The sequence below is a fragment of the Neoarius graeffei genome, chromosome 14 (genome assembly GCF_027579695.1).
Source record: "Neoarius graeffei isolate fNeoGra1 chromosome 14, fNeoGra1.pri, whole genome shotgun sequence".
In the NCBI taxonomy this organism is placed as follows: Eukaryota; Metazoa; Chordata; class Actinopteri; order Siluriformes; family Ariidae; genus Neoarius; species Neoarius graeffei.
Window position 1 is genome coordinate 15,593,376 of NC_083582.1, and position 19,014 is coordinate 15,612,389.

The following is a 19,014-nucleotide window of genomic DNA, read 5'->3' on the forward strand; positions in this document are numbered from 1 at the left end:
TTTTTTACAATGTAATAAAATGCATTATTCCCTTATACTCATGTTTTATTATTTGATGTTTGCATGGTAAATTAACATATATTCAAATAAAAACAGCAAATGAGGTGGTCTTCCCTTCTACAATGCTACACGCTACATGATCGGTTCCTTGGTTCCTCCCCCAATATATATACCCAGAGTCTTGCCCCTTGTGTCGTGTGCACGTCGCGTGCGCTGTGTGTACGCCACACATAGGGGTAGAAAGTGAGATGTACTTCTGTCTTGCGGGCTGCACAAGTAGCAAGTGTGGAATACTTGTGTAGTACTTCTGAGGCATGTCACTCATACAATGACTGTGTGTCACTCATGCGTCTTACTGTCATCGCAAAAAGCCCCTACTATCCGTAATGCTGACTTGATTCAGGCGTACAAAAGGAGTACGGGTCCTGTATATAGTGTATGCATTCTTGATTTGTCGCAAGACCCGTAGAATTTGCATGTGCAGGATCAAAAGTCTCCACGGGCAGTCTGCGACCTTCTATGGCGCTGAACACACGCAAGTCTCAAACATGGTTTTGCCAATTTTTTTTTTTTTTTACCGTAGACCGCCCGTAGCAGCACGTATGGCGGGTTGTGAGTGAGGCTTAAGCTCCAAAAAAAAAAAAAAATCCTATCCTATTACAGAGGCAATTCCTAAAATTATGGCTGTGTCCTATCCTATTTCAGACCTTCTATATAATAATAATAATAATGACAGAGGACAAGAAAGAAACACGACAGAAAAAAGATAAAGAAATAGAGACTGAGAGGGACAAAAAGGACATAAGGTGGATGGAGAGATGAGACAGAAGAAAAGAGAAAGTTACAGAATGGGAGACAGAGAGACAATGAGACGGAGGGACAGAAAAGACAAAAAGAGGGAGAGAGACAGACAGAAAAACAGATGACACTGAGGGACAGAAAAGAGAAAGAGGAAAAGAAAGAAAGAGACGAAGAATAGGAGAGGGATAATTGACAGAGAAAGGACACACAGAGAGAGGGAGAGAGAGGAGGAGGAGAAGAGAAGAGAAGAGGGGAGTGCCGGATCATTTCCTCTCTATTCACTCACTCTCCTGTTCAGTCCCGAACTAGTCCGTCTCCTATTTCTATCTGTCTTTCTCTCTCTTCTTCTGTTCACTTTTGGACATCAGTAAGCGTGAGACTCAGAGCTCGCGGCCACTGGAGAACCAAGCCGGAGAGCACGCGCTAACTAACACAGAAAAAAAAAAGCGTTTAAAACATCGCAGGGATGCTCACTTCTCCGGCGCCTCACGTGCACCAGTGATTCATCATCATCATCATCATCAACTGTTTTAATTTTCCGAGAAGAGTCCGCGTGCAGGTCAGAGGGTGCGCAAAGACCTTAACAAACATGTACGCTGTTGTGCTCGTGGTAGTGTGTGGACTGGTAAGTGTTCAATTCTCTCTCTCTCTCTCTCTCTCTCTCTCTCTGTGTACATGCGCTCGTGCGAAGCGTTGGTTACATGTGTAGTACAGGTTTATCGTGAAAATGATCATTTCCTCGCGCGTGCTGGAAGGACGCACGCAGGGCTGCACGCGCGTCTGGATCAAGCGAAACATGCGCTGTTGGTCTTCATTTGACACTGCAACGCGTAGCATGTACGTGTAAAAATGTTGAAAGGATTTAAGCAGTTATGCATTTTAAGGAGTATTTGTTTGTTTGTTTGGTTGTTGGTTTAATCGTTAACAAACTTTTCAAACTTCACGCTACACTTTTCCAAGGAGTACATGTGATTGTTTTAAAATATATATATATATATATATATATATATATATATATATATATATATATATATATATATCTTTCTCTTATTTTCTAAGGTAGTGTGCTTTCAAAAGCAGGTCCTTGCAGATTTATCTGAGGCAGGTGCACTTGGACACACCTTCACTGGGCCATGTGGAAACCTGGATTGTGTATTCAGATGTGGATTTGGCTGCAAAGTCTTGAAGTTTCTGTATGCTTCTGTCGTATGCATGCTTCTCAGTTACTGTGTTTTGTATTCAAAGCAAGGATTCGAGCCCTTTTGTACTTGCTTTGAAACTCGCTCCATGTGCTGACGTGATCGTATCAGTGATCAAGAACAAATCTGAACAGCTGCCTGGTATAGTTTTCTGTAAGGAGACGTTTATCGGAAGGAGTCTCCAATGTCAGTGCTGTTTAGGAAAATACTGTACCACTTTGGGGTGATAACAGCATGACTCATCTTCTGTCCCACTTCTATGTGGAGTCAATAGGGTTAAGGACTTTGCCCATGGGTCCAACAGTGGCAGCTGGGTGGTGCTCAGGCTTGAGACCCCAACCCTCTGACCATTAACCCATTGAGACACCACCACTTCTGAGAACAGTCACTCATTATTTTACTATAATAGCACATATACTATACTATACTATACTATACTATACTATACTATACTATAAAGTATGTTATAATTTGATTGACCTGTAATTATACATATTTAGACCATTTAAATTTAGTGGAAATACTTTTTTCTTTGAGGTTACATTAAAGAGGCATAATCCAAATGAGAATATACTACAACAACAACAGCCCTCTTACTCAGGCCTCTCAAGTGGAACTGCTTTGTTAGTGTGTTGTCAAGTTTATTTGTATAGCGGTTTTAACAATAAACATTGTCACAAAGCAGCTTTACAGAATTTGAACGACTTAAAACATGAGCTAATTTTGTCCCTAATCTATCCCCAATGAGCAAGCCTGTGGCGACGGTGGCAAGGAAAAACTCCCTCAGACGACATGAGGAAGAAACCTCGAGAGGAACCAGACTCAAAAGGGAACCCATTCTCATTTGGGCAACAACAGACAGCATGACTATAACATTAACATGTTGTCTAATGTAACATGCATTCACTTTCTCTCTCTCTCTCTCTCTCTCTCTCTCTCTCTCTCTCTCTCACACACACACACACACACACACACACACAGATTTTCCTTTTTTTGTTGTTGTTTTTTTTTTACTCTGACATGCCCACAGCATGCTCTTCTTTTTTCTTTTTTTTTCCTCACACACACCCACAAAATAACATCTTCACCCAGCCTTCACTGTGGGGGGAAAACCACAATGACTCTTCTTCCCCTCTTCCTCTTCCCATTATCCCCTTGTTCTTTCCACTGATGTTTTGCAGTAGATCAGTCAGCTCCAGTTGCGAATGAGATTCTGTTATTCTTCCCTACCATGTGCCAGTGACACATGTATTTTACTGGCTGAAAGTAAGTAGTGATAATAACAGAGCACACAGAGGTGATCAGGTGTTTAAGAGGCAACGGAGTGGAGTCAGCTACGTGTGTAAAAAGTAGACTGCCTTTCAGATTTTTCAAGTGTAGGTCATAAAAAGAATTTTCCCTGACACCCAATTATTTTTGTTTAGTGGACCAAAAGCTGCTGAATTCAAATCACAGATTTCCAATTTTATTAGTTTTTTTTTTTTTATAGAATGAATTTAGAGCCACATGGCCCTAAATTATCTGCTATTTTTTCCTGCTTCACCATGACCCAATTCAAGATACTATGTCATGCATCACATGGTGGGCATTTTGGGATACAAATTTGAAACAGGAGAGAAAAACAGAGGATGTGAGTGTGCAACTGAAACGTGAAAGACCAACTACAGTAACGGAAAGCGAGAAGAAAAGACTTTATGTTGTGAAGGAAAGAAAACACAGGACCAAACTAATAAATATTGGCGGTCAGTGAGCACCTCGGTGTGATCAGCTGTTTAGTGAAAGATTGATGTAACTGTCAGTGCATGGTCAAGATAAACCTACGCATGCGCACATGGACTTCCTCTGTCTGCTCTGACTGCGCGAAGCGAGCGATTTCATGCACATTATTTGCTAGAGTCCCCTCAAATTCCCAGCCACAGAATGGCCTGGTTTTTTTTTAATTTTTTATTTACTTATTTATTTTTTTAGATATTATAGAAATAAACATATCACAATGACCAAATTTCATAGGGAACTAAATTTCACTGATTTTATGAAATCGAAAGGCCGTCTAGCTTTAACCTTGAAAGACACACCTACAAATGCACATCTTCATTCAGCCTTCATTAAGCTACTCAGCATAAGGGGGGGGAAAAACCCACTGGGTTTTAACTTTGAAAGAAAAGATAATGGGGCAGCATGGTGGTGTAGTGCTTAGCACTGTTGCCTCACAGCAAGAAGGTCCTGGGTTCAAGCCCAGCGGCCAGCGAGGGCCTTTCTGTGTGGAGTTTGCATGTTCTCCTTGTGTCTGTGTGGATTTCCTCCAGGTGCTCCGGTTTCCCCCACAGTCCAAAGACATGCAGGTTATCTAAATGGCTCTAAATTGACCATAGATGTGAGTGTGAATGGTTGTTTGTCTCTGTGTCAGCCCTGTGATAACCTGGCAACTTGTCCAGGGTGTACCCTGCCTCTCGCCCATAGTCAGCTGGGATAGGCTCCAGCTTGCCTGCAACCCTGTAGAACAGGATAAGCAGCTACAGATAATGGATGGATGGAAGGAAGAAAAGATAAAGTGATCTTCAATTTTTTTTTACTTTCCTACAAATTAAGTTGTAAGAAAAGGCACAAACCTTAACTCTACTCTTAATCCTTACCTACACCTTTATGACATTTAATACAGATAGTAAAAATGAGCCTACTGAAAAGAGTGTGCACATTGTGATCTCATCTCATCTCATTATCTCTAGCCACTTTATCCTGTTCTACAGGGTCGCAGGCAAGCTGGAGCCTATCCCAGCTGACTACGGGCGAAAGGCAGGGTACACCCTGGACAAGTCGCCAGGTCATCACAGGGCTGACACATAGACACAGACAACCATTCACACTCACATTCACACCGACAGTCAATTTAGAGTCACCAGTTACCCTAACCAGCATGTCTTTGGACTGTGGGGGAAACCAGAGCACCCGGAGGAAACCCACGCGGACACGGGGAGAACATGCAAAGTCCGTACAGAAAGGCCCTCGCCGGCCACGGGGCTCGAACCCGGACCTTCTTGCTGTGAGGCGACAGTGCTAACCACTACACCACCGTGCCGCCCCACATTGTGATCATTTATATTATTTAAGAAAGCTCAGATACCAATATCAATGCATCTGCTAAATTCTGGGATATAGAAGTGCACTAATCCATGGAAATTATATGATTTGAAGTTGATCAAGTCAAGCTTTACACTAGTAAGTTTTATGCAAAAATTAGGTGATAAAAGTTTTTCCAAATTTACAGGATTTTCTTGAATACCATATTTCTTTATTAGTAATTGCTTGTACTAATGTTTTACATATGAATTTGTTTGTGTCTAGCTTGATAAATGAGGCCCAGTGATTGCATTTAATGAAACACACTTACAAAAAGGTATTTGCCAGTGTGGAGCAGTGAAGCTGTAGATCACTTCTCTGAGCACTGAGAAACACGCTCTTCCTTTCCCTTCAAGGTACAATTTATGTTGACATCATAACATAAGACTCATCACTAGCAGAAGGAGTTCATCACTAGCAGAATGCTGGAACAACAAATGCTGCAGAAAATGCTAGCTAAGCTGGAAAAAAATGTCGACAGACAACGCTAGGCAAGTTTTCCCCAGAACATTTGTCTGGCCATTGATAACAACGGATTCCAGAACAATGAAGAAACAAAAACATATTTTACTGAGAGTTGTACAGAAACACTTTCCTGAAGTGAAACAAATCCCACTCTTCTCCACCTCAACCCTACTACATCCAAAACTAACTAATATACACTCACCAGCCACTTTATTAGGAACACTGCTGCATCCACCTGCTGTTTTATGTAGTTCTGTAATCAGCCAATCTCTTGACAGCAGCACAGTGCATAAACTCATGCAGATACAAATCAAGAGCTTCAGTTAATGTTCACTTCAAACATCAGAATGGGAAAAATTGTGATCTCAAAGTGTGACTTTCACTGTAGCATGGGTGTTGGTGCCAGATGGACTGGTTTGAGTATTTCAGAAACTGCAGATCTCCTGGGGTTTTCACACACAACAGTCCCTAGAGTTTACACAGAATGGTGCGAAAAACAAAAAAAATATATATCGAGTGAGCAACAGCTCTGTGGGTGGAAACAAATGCCTTGTTGATAAGAGAGGTTAGAGGAAAATGGCCAGATTGGTTCAAGCTGCCAGGAAGGATATAAGAACTCCTGATAACTGTGGTGAGCAAAAAAGCATCTCAACATGCAACAACAGAAGAACACATTGTGTTGCACTCCTGCAGCCAAGAACAGGAATCTTAGAATCAGGAACAAGTTCCTTTTAAAGTGGCTGGTGAGAGTAGATAATGAATCCAGTTCAGTTGATATCATCTGGCTAATATTTTAAGTCTAGTAGCATGTCCTAGCTGTTTGTCTTAGCCTGGAACTGTCCTTGCCTTTGTCCAAACACCTGTACTAGACTTCTGCTCTAACCAAGGTCTTTACTTCTATCCTAGCATCTTGTCTTAGCTATTTATCTCATTGACTGTCCTCGACGTTTGTCCTAGCCACACAGTGGTGCTTGAAAGTTTGTGAACCCTTTAGAATTTTCTATATTTCTGCATAAATATGACCTAAAACACATGAACTGCTTGCTTCAGGTCCTTCCACAACATTTCGATTGGATATCAGGACTTTGACTTGGCCATTCCAAAACATTAACTTTATTCTTCTTTAACCATTCTTTGGTAGAATGACTTGTGTGCTTTGGGTTGTTGTCTTGCTGCATGACCCACCTTCTCTTGAGATTCAGTTCATGGATAGATATCCTGACATTTTCCTTTAGAGTTCGCTGGTGTTAGGACTGGGGACTGTTTTGGCCTCTAGAGGCCGCTGTTATTGCTTTATCTTGTCATGTTTGTTTTGGCCTCTAGAGGCCGCCACTGTTTTATGTGTTTTGTGTTTGTTTTGACAGCCTTTGTTTTCATGTGCTTTTGCCTCACCTGGGGCCTCATGTACAAAGACCTGCGTGGATTTCCCACTAATCATGTGTACACGTCAAAATCGGGAAATTTGCGTATGACCAAAAAAATCCAGACGTATCAATCAGTGCGTACGAAGGTTTCCACGCACTCTCCTGTTGTACATCCCAATCAATGTGGAATTCGGCGCACATGCACGAGCCCCATTCCCCGCCCCATCTCCTCCCTCAATTATTCCACACTGAATATGTTAATTAGTATAAATAGACCTGCAGTAAGGCCCGCGTTAGGTAAAAGACATGGCATCTTTTACTAACGCGTTAATGTTAATTAAATGTTAGAAATCTTGCGTTAATCAAATTAACATTTAACATTTATTATTAACATTTAACATTAACATTTATTCGCGTTAATCCCTGCCTTTAGCACAGTGTAATAGAATTCACATACATCACTTAATTGTTCTGTCACCTCCAATTAAAGTGATGTTCAAAGTGTATGCTATGAGACATGCAACGGTCACTGATTGTATGCCACTGAATGTGAATGTAGCCTCTACCAAGATAACGGTATGATTTGCATCGTCCGCAGTGCCTGCGCCACAATGAGTGTCTATTTGAGTTACATGGGTTTTGAAAACAAAAAAACACCTTTAGTGCTCTAATGTGTACATTTTTTCGGGGACACCCTGTATTTGAGGAAATGTCTTCCTCTCTTAGTAGGCCCAATATTCCTAGCCACATGTAACCAGAAATAAAACATGTGCACATATTAGGATAATAGGATTTTCCACATTAAAATCCACAATAGGATTTTAATGACAAATGTATTCTAGCAGGGTGCCAGGGAACAACAGGAGGCCCCCAGTCCATCCCACCCAAGCAGGAAGAGGACCCCCAGCCAAGCGGATCCAGCGTCACTGTCACCTGCCCCCCTTCTCCACCGCCTGCCCCTGTCGCCGGGTCCACAGGCCAGGTGCTGACGCGTGCGGTCCTTGAGTCGCAGGGGGAAATTTTAAAGGGGATAGAGGCGATTAACGACAACCTCGAGGGAATCCGCGAGGAATTGAAGGAACTGAATAACACATTAAAAGAATATCTTAAAAAATGAATGGTGTCCCGTGTCCCGTCTGTCCTTACCTTTTCACATTGTGGCTATTAAGCGCTGCCGGGTTTGTATGCCATGTCGCTGTGGCACCTCGTTGTGAGGCCCAGGGTCTGGGTCCTCCGGCAGGTCTCGCTCCATTATTGGCACGCCGTGCTGCTGCGCCACATTGTGTAACATGCCACACACCACGGTTGTGTCTGATTTGTACGCACTTGGAAATCGTTTCATATATTGATCTTGGTAATTATGCGATAAGGCTACCCCACGCAACATCAACTAATAATATTTCAGTCTGACACCTCGCGGCAAATGCGTGAGGAAGATCTATTACGCTAGCTGCAATGCATGGTCCTGCATGTGCATTCTTTAATTTAATTAATTAACCATTAGTCAGTGGGAATAATATCGAAATGATATTGCTGGGGTTTCTCATTTCCCGTAATTATAATATGGAAGGGATGGTTGATGGATCTGTTGGCATTTACCCAACAGTCTCGCATTATGTGTCTCGACAATGTCGTATGACTGACATACATTTCAATTCACGCATCCTGATGTTCCGATGCATTTTTGGATACCTCTTATCGCCATGTCATGACTCTTGACCGAGTAGGCCTAAATGTAGTTGCGTTGCTCTGCCTCTAAGTGTCGCCAAGTACCAAGATGCACCAGAAATGTGCGTACGCCAGCCATGAGGTTTGCGTAGAGTACCGCACTTTTCCACGCCAAGTCAATCTTTGTACATACAGATGTTTGCGCAGAAAGTGACGTACGTAGCTTTTTTGTGCGTATGCAAGCTTTGTACATGAGGCCCCTGTTCCTTATTTCCTGCCCCGCCTAGTTCTAATTGCCCTGTGTATAAATACTTCCTCAGTTTGGTCCCTAGTCACGGAGTCTTTGTGCTGTTATGTTATCACCTGAGATCTCTGTTCCAAGTTCCTTGCCTTTGTCTTTGTGGTCTTTTGTACTTTGTTTTCTTGTGGACATTTTGGACTTTGTGTTTACCATTTTGGGATCTTCTGAGCATTTGGATTTTTGCCTTTTCTTTTCTTATCTTTGGCTTTTTGTTTTGACTTTGAACTTTTGGATTTTTTATTTTTCTCGTATATCTTCTGAGCGTTTGGATTATACTTTTGTTTTTGCCTGGGATTTTGTATATTGTAAATAAACTGTTTTTTCTACTCTACTTTCGCCTCACTTCTCTGCACTTGAGTCATTCCCCTGGTGGCCTAGTGGGGGTTTGCTGGATCACTACACCAGCGACCCGGGTTCAATCCCCAGCAAAACCCTAACAGAAAGACTCCGTAATGACCGACTCAGCAGAGGCTTCTTCAACTGTCTACCCGGCTAACCTTCAGGGAATGATGGCCGCGTTAACATGCCTCGGATCTACCATGGACACTCGGGGACGGACTCTTGCAAGCCAACGTGAGACCCTTGCTCGCCACGAGGTACTGCCCCAGCAAATTGGGAAAGCCCTGGCACAGCTGACCGCTCTGTCCCCATCTCCTGCTCCACCATCTGTTCCTGCTCCAGTGCCTCCTGCCACGCTGCCCTCTTCACCTCGCGAGCCCTGCACCACAGAGGTATGACGGCAAGCACGGTGAGTGCTGGAAGTTCCTTACCCAGTGCCAACTCACCTTTGAGCTCCAGCCTACCACCTACACTATGGATCGCCGCAAGATTGCCTTTGTGATAACCTTGTTAGCTGGTAAGGCACGAGCTTGGGTAACAGCTGTCTGGCAGAGACAGGGATCCGAGTGCTCTGATTTCAAGCTGTTTATGGAGGAGATGCTTCGTGCCTTCGATCAGGCAGACACCAGTAAGGATGCAGCCAGGAAGCTCATGTCCGTCCAGCAAGGAGGAAGCGTTGCAGACTACGCCATCTCATTCCGGACGCTCGCAGCAGTCAGCGGATGGAATGAGGCTGCCCTGGTTTCAGCCTTCCACCATGGTTTGTCTGACCCCATCAAAGACGGCCTGGCCTCTATCAGATGCCCAAATGACCTCAAAACTCTGATTTCACATGCCATTCGTCTTGACAACAGGATTAGAGAACAACGCCAAGTCCTGAGCCTCCCGGCCTCACTGCCTCAACATGGAGCCCTTCTACCTCCTCCAGTGACTGTCCAGAGCCCATGCAATTGGGCCGTACTCGCCTCTCCGCATCTGAGAGGGAGTGCAGAAGGAGGGACAAGTGCTGCATCTACTGTGGCAAGCCTGGCCACTTCCGAGCATCATGTCCCGAGCTCTTGGGAAAAGGACCGCCCCGTCTAGCCGAGGGAGGGTTGTGACGGGGCCTACCCTCTCTCCTGAACTTCCTGGCCAAGGAGTCTACATCCCGGTCTCCATCTCCTGGGGTGAGTCCGTCCACTCTTGCCAGGCCTTGCTAGACTCCGGGGCGGCTGGAAACTTTATGGATGTCTACTTCGCCCGCAGAATCAATGTCCCTACTGCTCCTCTTGAAGTTCCACTGTCTGTGTCTGCCCTGGATGGCCAAGCTTTAGGTGATGGAAGAGTCACCCAAGTTACTTCTCCAGTCTTTCTCCAGTCCCAAGGTCACCAAGAAGAAATATCCCGGCACCTGATTCATTCACCAGAGTTCCTGGTGATTCTAGGCCTTCCTTGGCTTACCCGCCACAACCCTCGTATAGACTGGGTAACAAGCCAGGTTGTGGAATGGGGTCCTGCATGCTATGCCTCTTGTCTGCTCTCTAGCTCTCCTGTGTCTCCTGCCGAGCCTCCTGATCTCACCGAGTTATCTCAAGTTCCCACAGAGTACTGGCATCTGAAAGAAGTGTTTAGCAAGAGCAGGGCCGCCGTTCTTCCTCTGCACCATGCCTATGACTGTGCCATCGACTTGTTCCCTGGGGCTACCCCTCCTCGTGGCAGACTGTTTTCCCTCTCGCAGCCAGAACGCAAGGCCATGGAGGAGTACATCAAGTACGCCTTGGCCTCTGGGTTCATTCGACCCTCCACCTCACCCGCTGGTGCCGGCTTCTTCTTTGTCGGCAAGAAGGATGGGGGGCTCCGGCCGTGTATTGATTACAGGGGCCTGAACAAGATCACTGTGCGCAACCGCTATCCCCTTCCACTGATGTCCACAGCGTTCGATCTGCTCCAAGGCGCCACTGTCTTCACCAAGTTGGACTTACGGAATGCATACCACCTCACCCGCATCCGACAGGGAGATGAGTGGAAGACTGCCTTTAACGCCCTGTCTGGGCACTACGAGTACCAAGTTATGCCCTTCGGACTCACCAATGCGCCAGCAGTGTTTCAGGCCCTTATCAACGACGTGTTGAGAGATATGATCAATCAGTACGTTTTCATCTACCTCGACGACATCCTAATATTTTCCAAGACCGTGCAGGAGCACCGCCACCATGTCCGCCAGGTTCTCAAGAGGCTGCTACAGAACAATCTGTTTGCCAAAGCCCAAAAATGTGAGTTCCATGTTCCCGAGGTCTCCTTTCTGGGCTTTATTGTATGAACGGGACAACTCCAGATGGATCCAGCCAAGACCCTGGCCGTCCGGGACTGGCCCATTCCCAAGTCCATTAAAGAAGTTCAGCGGTTCTTAGGGTTTGCTAACTTCGAACGCAAGTTTGTCAGGAACTTCAGTTCTGTAGGAGCGCCCATATCGGACCTCACCAAGAAGACAGGTGGATCTTTTGTCTGGTCTCCTCAGACAGAAAAGGCATTTAGGGACCTCAAGCACCACTTCTGCACGGCACCCATCCTGGTCCTCCCAGACACATCGCAACCATTCGTCGTCAAGGTGGATGCCTCAGACAGTGGCGTCGGCGTGGTCCTCTCTCAACGTTCGGAGGGAAAGCTGCACCCCTGCGCATACTTCTCCCACTGCCTGAGCCCTGCGGAGTCCCGGTATGATGTGGGGGATCGGGAACTGCTCGCAGTCAAACTGGCCCTTGAGGAGTGGAGGCACTGGTTGGAGGGAGCACAACAACCATTCCTGGTTTGGACGGACCACAAGAACCTGGAGTACCTCCAGCAAGCCAAGAGACTGAATCCACGAGAGGCTAGGTGGGCCTTGTTCTTTAGCCAATTCAATTTCACCCTATCGTACCGCCCTGGCTCGAAGAACACCAAACTGGACGCGCTCTCCAGGCTATTCTCGCCCAACAACAGGGAGAGTGAAGTTGGGCCTACAGCCCCGATTCCAAAAAAGTTGGGACAAAGTACAAATTGTAAATAAAAACGGAATACAATAATTTACAAATCTCAAAAACTGATATTGTATTCACAATAGAACATAGACAAGATATTAAATGTCGAAAGTGAGACATTTTGAAATTTAATGCCAAATATTGGCTCATTTGAAATTTCATGACAGCAACACATCTAAAAAAAGTTGGGACAGGGGCAATAAGAGGCTGGAAAAGTTGAAGGTACAAAAAAGGAACAGCTGGAGGACCAAATTGCAACTCATTAGGTCAACTGGCAATAGGTCATTAACATGACTGGGTATAAAAAGAGCATCTTGGAGTGGCAGCGGCTCTCAGAAGTAAAGATGGGAAGAGGATCACCAATCCCCCTAATTCTGCTCTGACAAATAGTGGAGCAATATCAGAAAGGAGTTCGACAGTGTAAAATTGCAAAGAGTTGGAACATATCATCATCTTCAGTGCATAATATCATCAAAAGATTCAGAGAATCTGGAAGAATCTCTGTGCGTAAGGGTCAAGGCTGGAAAACCATACTGGGTGCCCGTGATCTTCGGGCCCTTAGACGGCACTGCATCACATACAGGCATGCTTCTGTATTGGAAATCACAAAATGGGCTCAGGAATATTTCCAGAGAACATTATCTGTGAACACAATTCACCGTGCTATCCGCCGTTGCCAGCTAAAACTCTATAGTTCAAAGAAGAAGCCGTATCTAAACATGATCCAGAAGTGCAGACGTCTTCTCTGGGCCAAGGCTCATTTAAAATGGACTGTGGCAAATTGGAAAACTGTTCTGTGGTCAGACGAATCAAAATTTGAATTTCTTTATGGAAATCAGGGACGCTGTGTCATTCGGACTAAAGAGGAGAAGGACGACCCGAGTTGTTATCAGCGCTCAGTTCAGAAGCCTGCATCTCTGATGGTATGGGGTTGCATTAGTGCGTGTGGCATGGGCAGCTTACACATCTGGAAAGACACCATCAATGCTGAAAGGTATATCCAGGTTCTAGAGCAACATATGCTCCCATCCAGATGACGTGTCTTTCAGGGAAGACCTTGCATTTTCCAACATGACAATACCAAACCACATACTGCATCAATTACAGCATCATGGCTGCGTAGAAGAAGGGTCTGGGTACTGAACTGGCCAGCCTGCAGTCCAGATCTTTCACCCATAGAAAACATTTGGCGCATCATAAAACGGAAGATACGACAAAAAATGATCTAAGACAGTTGAGCAACTAGAATCCTACATTAGACAAGAATGGGTTAACATTCCTATCCCTAAACTTGAGCAACTTGTCTCCTCAGTCCCCAGACGTTTACAGACTGTTGTAAAGAGAAAAGGGGATGTCTCACAGTGGTAACTTTTTGGTAACACAGTGGTAACCCTGTCCCAACTTTTTTGAGATGTGTTGTTGTCATGAAATTTAAAATCACCTAATTTTTCTCTTTAAATGATACATTTTCTCAGTTTAAACATTTGATATGTCATCTGTGTTCTATCCTGAATAAAATATGGAATTTTGAAACTTCCACATCATTGCATTCTGTTTTTATTTGCAATTTGTACTTTGTCCCAACTTTTTTGGAATCGGGGTTGTATTATCCCTGTGTCTTGGATTGTGGCCCCTGTCCACTGGGGTGTTGAGGAGGCCGTCTGACAAGCTCAACGCCAGGACCCCGGCCCTGGGACGGGGCCACCAGGCCTCCTGTACGTCCCTTGTCAAGCCTGGGCCAAGGTTCTTCAGTGGGGTCATTCATCCCCTCTCACTGCCCACCCGGGAGCCCGGAGGACCCTGGACTTCTTGAAAAGATGCTTCTGGTGGCCAAGCATGGAGAAGGAAGTGAGGTCACTTGTCCTGTCCTGTGAGGTGTGCACCAGAACCAAGAACCCACGGCAGCATCCCCAGGGCCTCCTGCATCCTCTGCCTATTCCCCGGCGTCCCTTGTCCCATGTGGCAGTCGACTTCATCACGGGTCTTCCCGACTCACAAGGTAACACTGTAATTTTGGTCATTGTCGACAGATTCTCCAAAGCCTGCCGCTTCATACCACTGTGCAAACTTCCTTCTGCTCTTGAAACAGCCAAAATTATTTTTACCCATGTCTTCCGAGTCTTTGGTCTCCCGCAGGGCATCGTCTCAGACCGAGGTCCCCAGTTCTCCTCCCAAGTGTGGCGGGGGTTCTGCAAACTCATCGGGGCCACTGCCAGCCTCTCTTCTGGGTTCTACCCCCAGTCCAACGGCCAGACCGAGAGGCTCAACCAGGACCTGGAAACCACCCTGCGATGCCTGGCGATGGATAACCCGACATCTTGGAGCACCTGGCTGCCATGGGCAGAGTATGCCCACAACACCCTGCAGTCATCTGCCACCAGGTTGTCGCTGTTCCAGTGCCAGTTCGAGTTCCAGCCACCTCTGTTTCCAGAACAGGAGGAGGACGCTGGGGTGCCCTCGGTCAACCAGTACATGAGACGGTGTCGCAAGACCTGGAACAAGGTCAGGAGGACCCTCATCCAGACTTCCAGGGCCAACCAGACTCAGGCCAACCGCCATAGAAGGCCTGCCCACATTTTCCGCCCTGGGCAGCAGGTTTGGCTGTCCACCAAGGACCTTCCGCTGCGGGTGGAGAACCGCAAGCTTGCTCCTCGCTACATTGGCCCCTTCAAGTTTGTGCACAGGGTGAACCCTGTCGCCTACCGGCTCCAGCTGCCCCGGACTCTCAGGATCAACCCCACATTCCATGTTTTCCTGTTGCGGCCCGTACTGTCGTCCACGTATGCCCCTGCCACTAGGAATCCCCCGCCCCCCCCCGCATCTTCCAGGGTCAGACTGTGTTCACTGTGCGCCATCTGCTGGACTCCCGCCGGGTCCGTGGCGGGCTTCAATATCTTGTGGACTGGGAGGGCTATGGCCCTGAGGAACGCTGTTGGGTCCCCACCCGGTACATTTTAGACAAAGAACTTTGTCGGGACTTCCATTCGGCCCATCCAGACCGCCCTGGGAACGTCGGGAGACGCTCCTTGATGGGGGGTCCTGTTAGGACTGGGGACTGTTTTGGCCTCTAGAGGCCACTGTTATTGCTTTATCTTGTCATGTTTGTTTTGGCCTCTAGAGGCCGCCACTGTTTTCTGTGTTTTGTGTTTGTTTTGACAGCCTTTGTTTTCATGTGCTTTTGCCTCACCTAGGGCCTCATGTACAAAGCTTGCATACGCACAAAAAAGCTACGTACGTCACTTTCTGCGCAAACATTCGTATGTACAAAGATTGACTTGGCGTGGAAAAGTGCGGTACTCTACGCAAACCTCATGGCTGGCGTACGCACATTTCTGGTGCATCTTGGTACTTGGCGACACTTAGAGGCAGAGCAACGCAACTACATTTAGGCCTACTCGGTCAAGAGTCATGACATGGCGATAAGAGGCATCCAAAAATGCATCGGAACGTCAGGATGCGTGAAGTGAAATGTATGTCAGTCATACAACATTGTCGAGACACATAATGCGAGACTGTTGGGTAAATGCCAACAGAGCCATCAACCATCCCTTCCATATTGTAATTACGGGAAATGAGAAACCCCAGCAATATCATTTTGATATTATTCCCATTGACTATTGGTTAATTAATTAAATTAAAGAATGCACATGCAGGACCATGCATTGCAGCTAGCTTAATAGATCTTCCTCGCGCATTTGCCGCGAGGTGTCAGACTGAAATATTATTATTAGTTGATGTTGCGTGGGGTAGCCTTATCACATAATTACCAAGATCAATATATGAAACGATTTCCAAGTGCGTACAAATCAGACACATCCGCGGTGTGTGGGGACCAATCACTAGCATGCATCAAATTAAATGAGGATATAAAAGCATGCGCAACATGTGGCAATAACCGATAGGATGACAATGGCGTGGTTGGCCTTATTGGAAGACGCTGCAAATGGTCAGATTAGGAGGGAACGGGTGTTCCATGATTACACCGATTTCCTGGCTCATGATGATGACTGGCTTATCAGCCGATTCAGACTTCCAAGAGCCATTCTTTTGGAGCTCTGTGCTGAGTTGGGCCCGGGGTTGGAGAGGGAGACGGCGAGGTGTCACGCCTTACCCGTTCCTATCCAAGTCCTGACCATGCTTGGGTTCCTAGCAACAGGCTCATTCCAGAGGGAACTGGCCGACCGGTCGGGAATGAGCCAGACAGCTCTCAGCCGCGCTATTCCGTCTGTGTTAAATGGGATCATCCGACTGTCGGCCAGGTACATACGGTTTCCCTATGATGTGGCAGACCAAGCACAGATAAAAGCGCAATTTGCAGCGATAGCCGGTTTTCCAAATGTAATCGGAGTGATCGACTGCACGCATATTGGTATAAAGGCGCCATCTGAGGGTGAAGATGCATACGTGAATAGGAAACAATTCCACTCTATAAACATACAGATTATATGTGATGCCCAAATGCGCCTGACAAATATCGTGGCAAGGTGGCCTGGGGCGACCCACGATGCATTCGTCCAGGCGAACAGCTCGGTGGGAAACAGGCTGGATGCCGGCAGAGTGCATGATGGGTGGTTACTTGGTAAGCAATCTAAAACACTTGAAGTGAATTCACTTGAAATATACACATGTTGGATAGCTTATGCTGGACCTATCCAAATTGCTCATAGGAGACAGCGGCTACCCACTCCGAAAATGGTTACTGACCCCCCTAGCCAACCCACGGACCGATCAGGAGCAGCGCTACAACAACCTCCATGCACGGACGCGGTCAGTGGTGGAGCGCACCATTGGCCACCTGAAAAGCCGGTGGCGCTGCCTTGACCGGAGTGGGGGGGTGCTGCTCTATCAGCCCGACAAGGCGTGCCATATTGCGCTGGCGTGTTACACAATGTGGCGCAGCGGCACGGCGTGCCAATAATGGAGCGAGACCTGCCAGAGGACCCAGACCCTGGGCCTCACAACGAGGTGCCACAGCGACATGGCATACAAACCCGGCAGCGCTTAATAGCCACAATGTGAAAAGGTAAGGACAGACGGGACACGGGACACCATTCATTTTTTAAGATATTCTTTTAATGTGTTATTCAGTTCCTTCAATTCCTCGCGGATTCCCTCGAGGTTGTCATCAATCGCCTCTATCCCCTTTAAATTTCCCCCGCGACTCAAGGACCGTGCGCGTCAGCACCCGGCCTGTGGACCCGGCGACAGGGGCAGGCGGTGGAGAAGGGGGGCAGGTGACAGTGACGCTGGATCCGCTCGGCTGGGGGTCCTCTTCCTGCTCGGGTGGAATGGACTGGGGGCCTCCTGTTGTTCCCTGGCACCCTGCTAGAATACATTTGTCATTAAAATCCTATTGTGGAAAATATGTGCACGTTTTATTTCTGGTTACATGTGGCTAGGAATATTGGGCCTACTAAGAGAGGAAGACATTTCCTCAAATACAGGGTGTCCCCGAAAAAATGTACACATTAGAGCACTCAAGGTGTTTTTTTGTTTTCAAAACCCATGTAACTCAAATAGACACTCATTGTGGCGCAGGCACTGCAGACGATGCAAATCATACCGTTATCTTGGTATAGGCTACATTCACATTCAGTGGCATACAATCAGTGACCGTTGCATGTCTCATAGCATACACTTTGAACATCACTTTAATTGGAGGTGACAGAACAAGTAAGTGATGTATGTGAATTCTATTACACTGTGCTAAAGGCAGGGATTAACGCGAATAAATGTTAATGTTAAATGTTAATAATAAATGTTAAATGTTAATTTGATTAACGCGAGATTTCTCACATTTATTTAACATTAACGCGTTAGTAAAAGTTGCCATGTCTTTTACCTAACGCGGGCCTTACTGCAGGTCTATTTATACTAATTAACATATTCAGTGTGGAATAATTGAGGGAGGAGACGGGGCGGGGAACGGGGCTTGTGCATGTGCGCCGAATTCCACATTGATTGGGATGTACAACAGGAGAGTGCGTGGAAACCTTCGTACGCACTGATTGATACATCCGGATTTTTTTGGTCGTACGCAAATTTCCCGATTTTGATGTGCGCACATATTTAGTGGGAAATCCATGCAGGTCTTTGTACATGAGGCCCCTGTTCCTTATTTCCTGCCCCGCCTAGTTCTAATTGCCCTGTGTATAAATACTTCCTCAGTTTGGTCCCTAGTCACGGAGTCTTTGTGTTATGTTATCACCTGAGATCTCTGTTCCAAGTTCCTTGCCTTTGTCTTTGTGGTCTTTTGTACTTTGTTTTCTTGTGGACATTTTGGACTTTGTGTTTACCATTTTGGGATCTTCTAAGCGTTTGGATTTTTGCCTTTTCTTTTCTTATCTTTGGCTTTTTGTTTTGACTTTGAACTTTTGGATTTTTTATTTTTCTTGTATATCTTCTGAGCGTTTGCATTATACTTTTGTTTTTGCCTGGGATTTTGTATATTGTAAATAAACTGTTTTTTCTACTCTACTTTCGCCTCACTTCTCTGCACTTGAGTCATTCCCCTGGTGGCCTAGTGGGGGTTTCCTGGATCACTACACCAGCGACCTGGGTTCGATCCCCAGCAAAACCCTTACAGCTGGTAGAATTCAGAATTCATTGTCTATCCTGGCCCAGATGTGGCAAAACAGGCCCAAACCATGATATTACCACCACCATATTTCACAGATGGGATAAGGTTCTTATGCTGGAATGCATTATTTTCCTTTCTCCAAACATAATGCTTCTCATTTAAACCAAAAAGTTCTATTTTTGTC

General features: G+C 46.0%; 1 protein-coding gene across 1 annotated transcript in view; it reads left to right on the forward strand.

Moving 5' to 3' along the window:
* The first annotated feature begins 1,141 nt into the window (after positions 1-1,141).
* ngfrb (nerve growth factor receptor b) overlaps positions 1,142-19,014 on the forward strand; it is a 219,135-nt gene continuing 201,262 nt past the window's right edge. Inside the window, exon 1 of the mRNA XM_060939350.1 lies at positions 1,142-1,426. Within this exon, the coding sequence (XP_060795333.1) occupies positions 1,391-1,426 (36 nt within the window). The 5' untranslated portion in view covers positions 1,142-1,390. The remainder of the gene's footprint in view (positions 1,427-19,014) is intronic.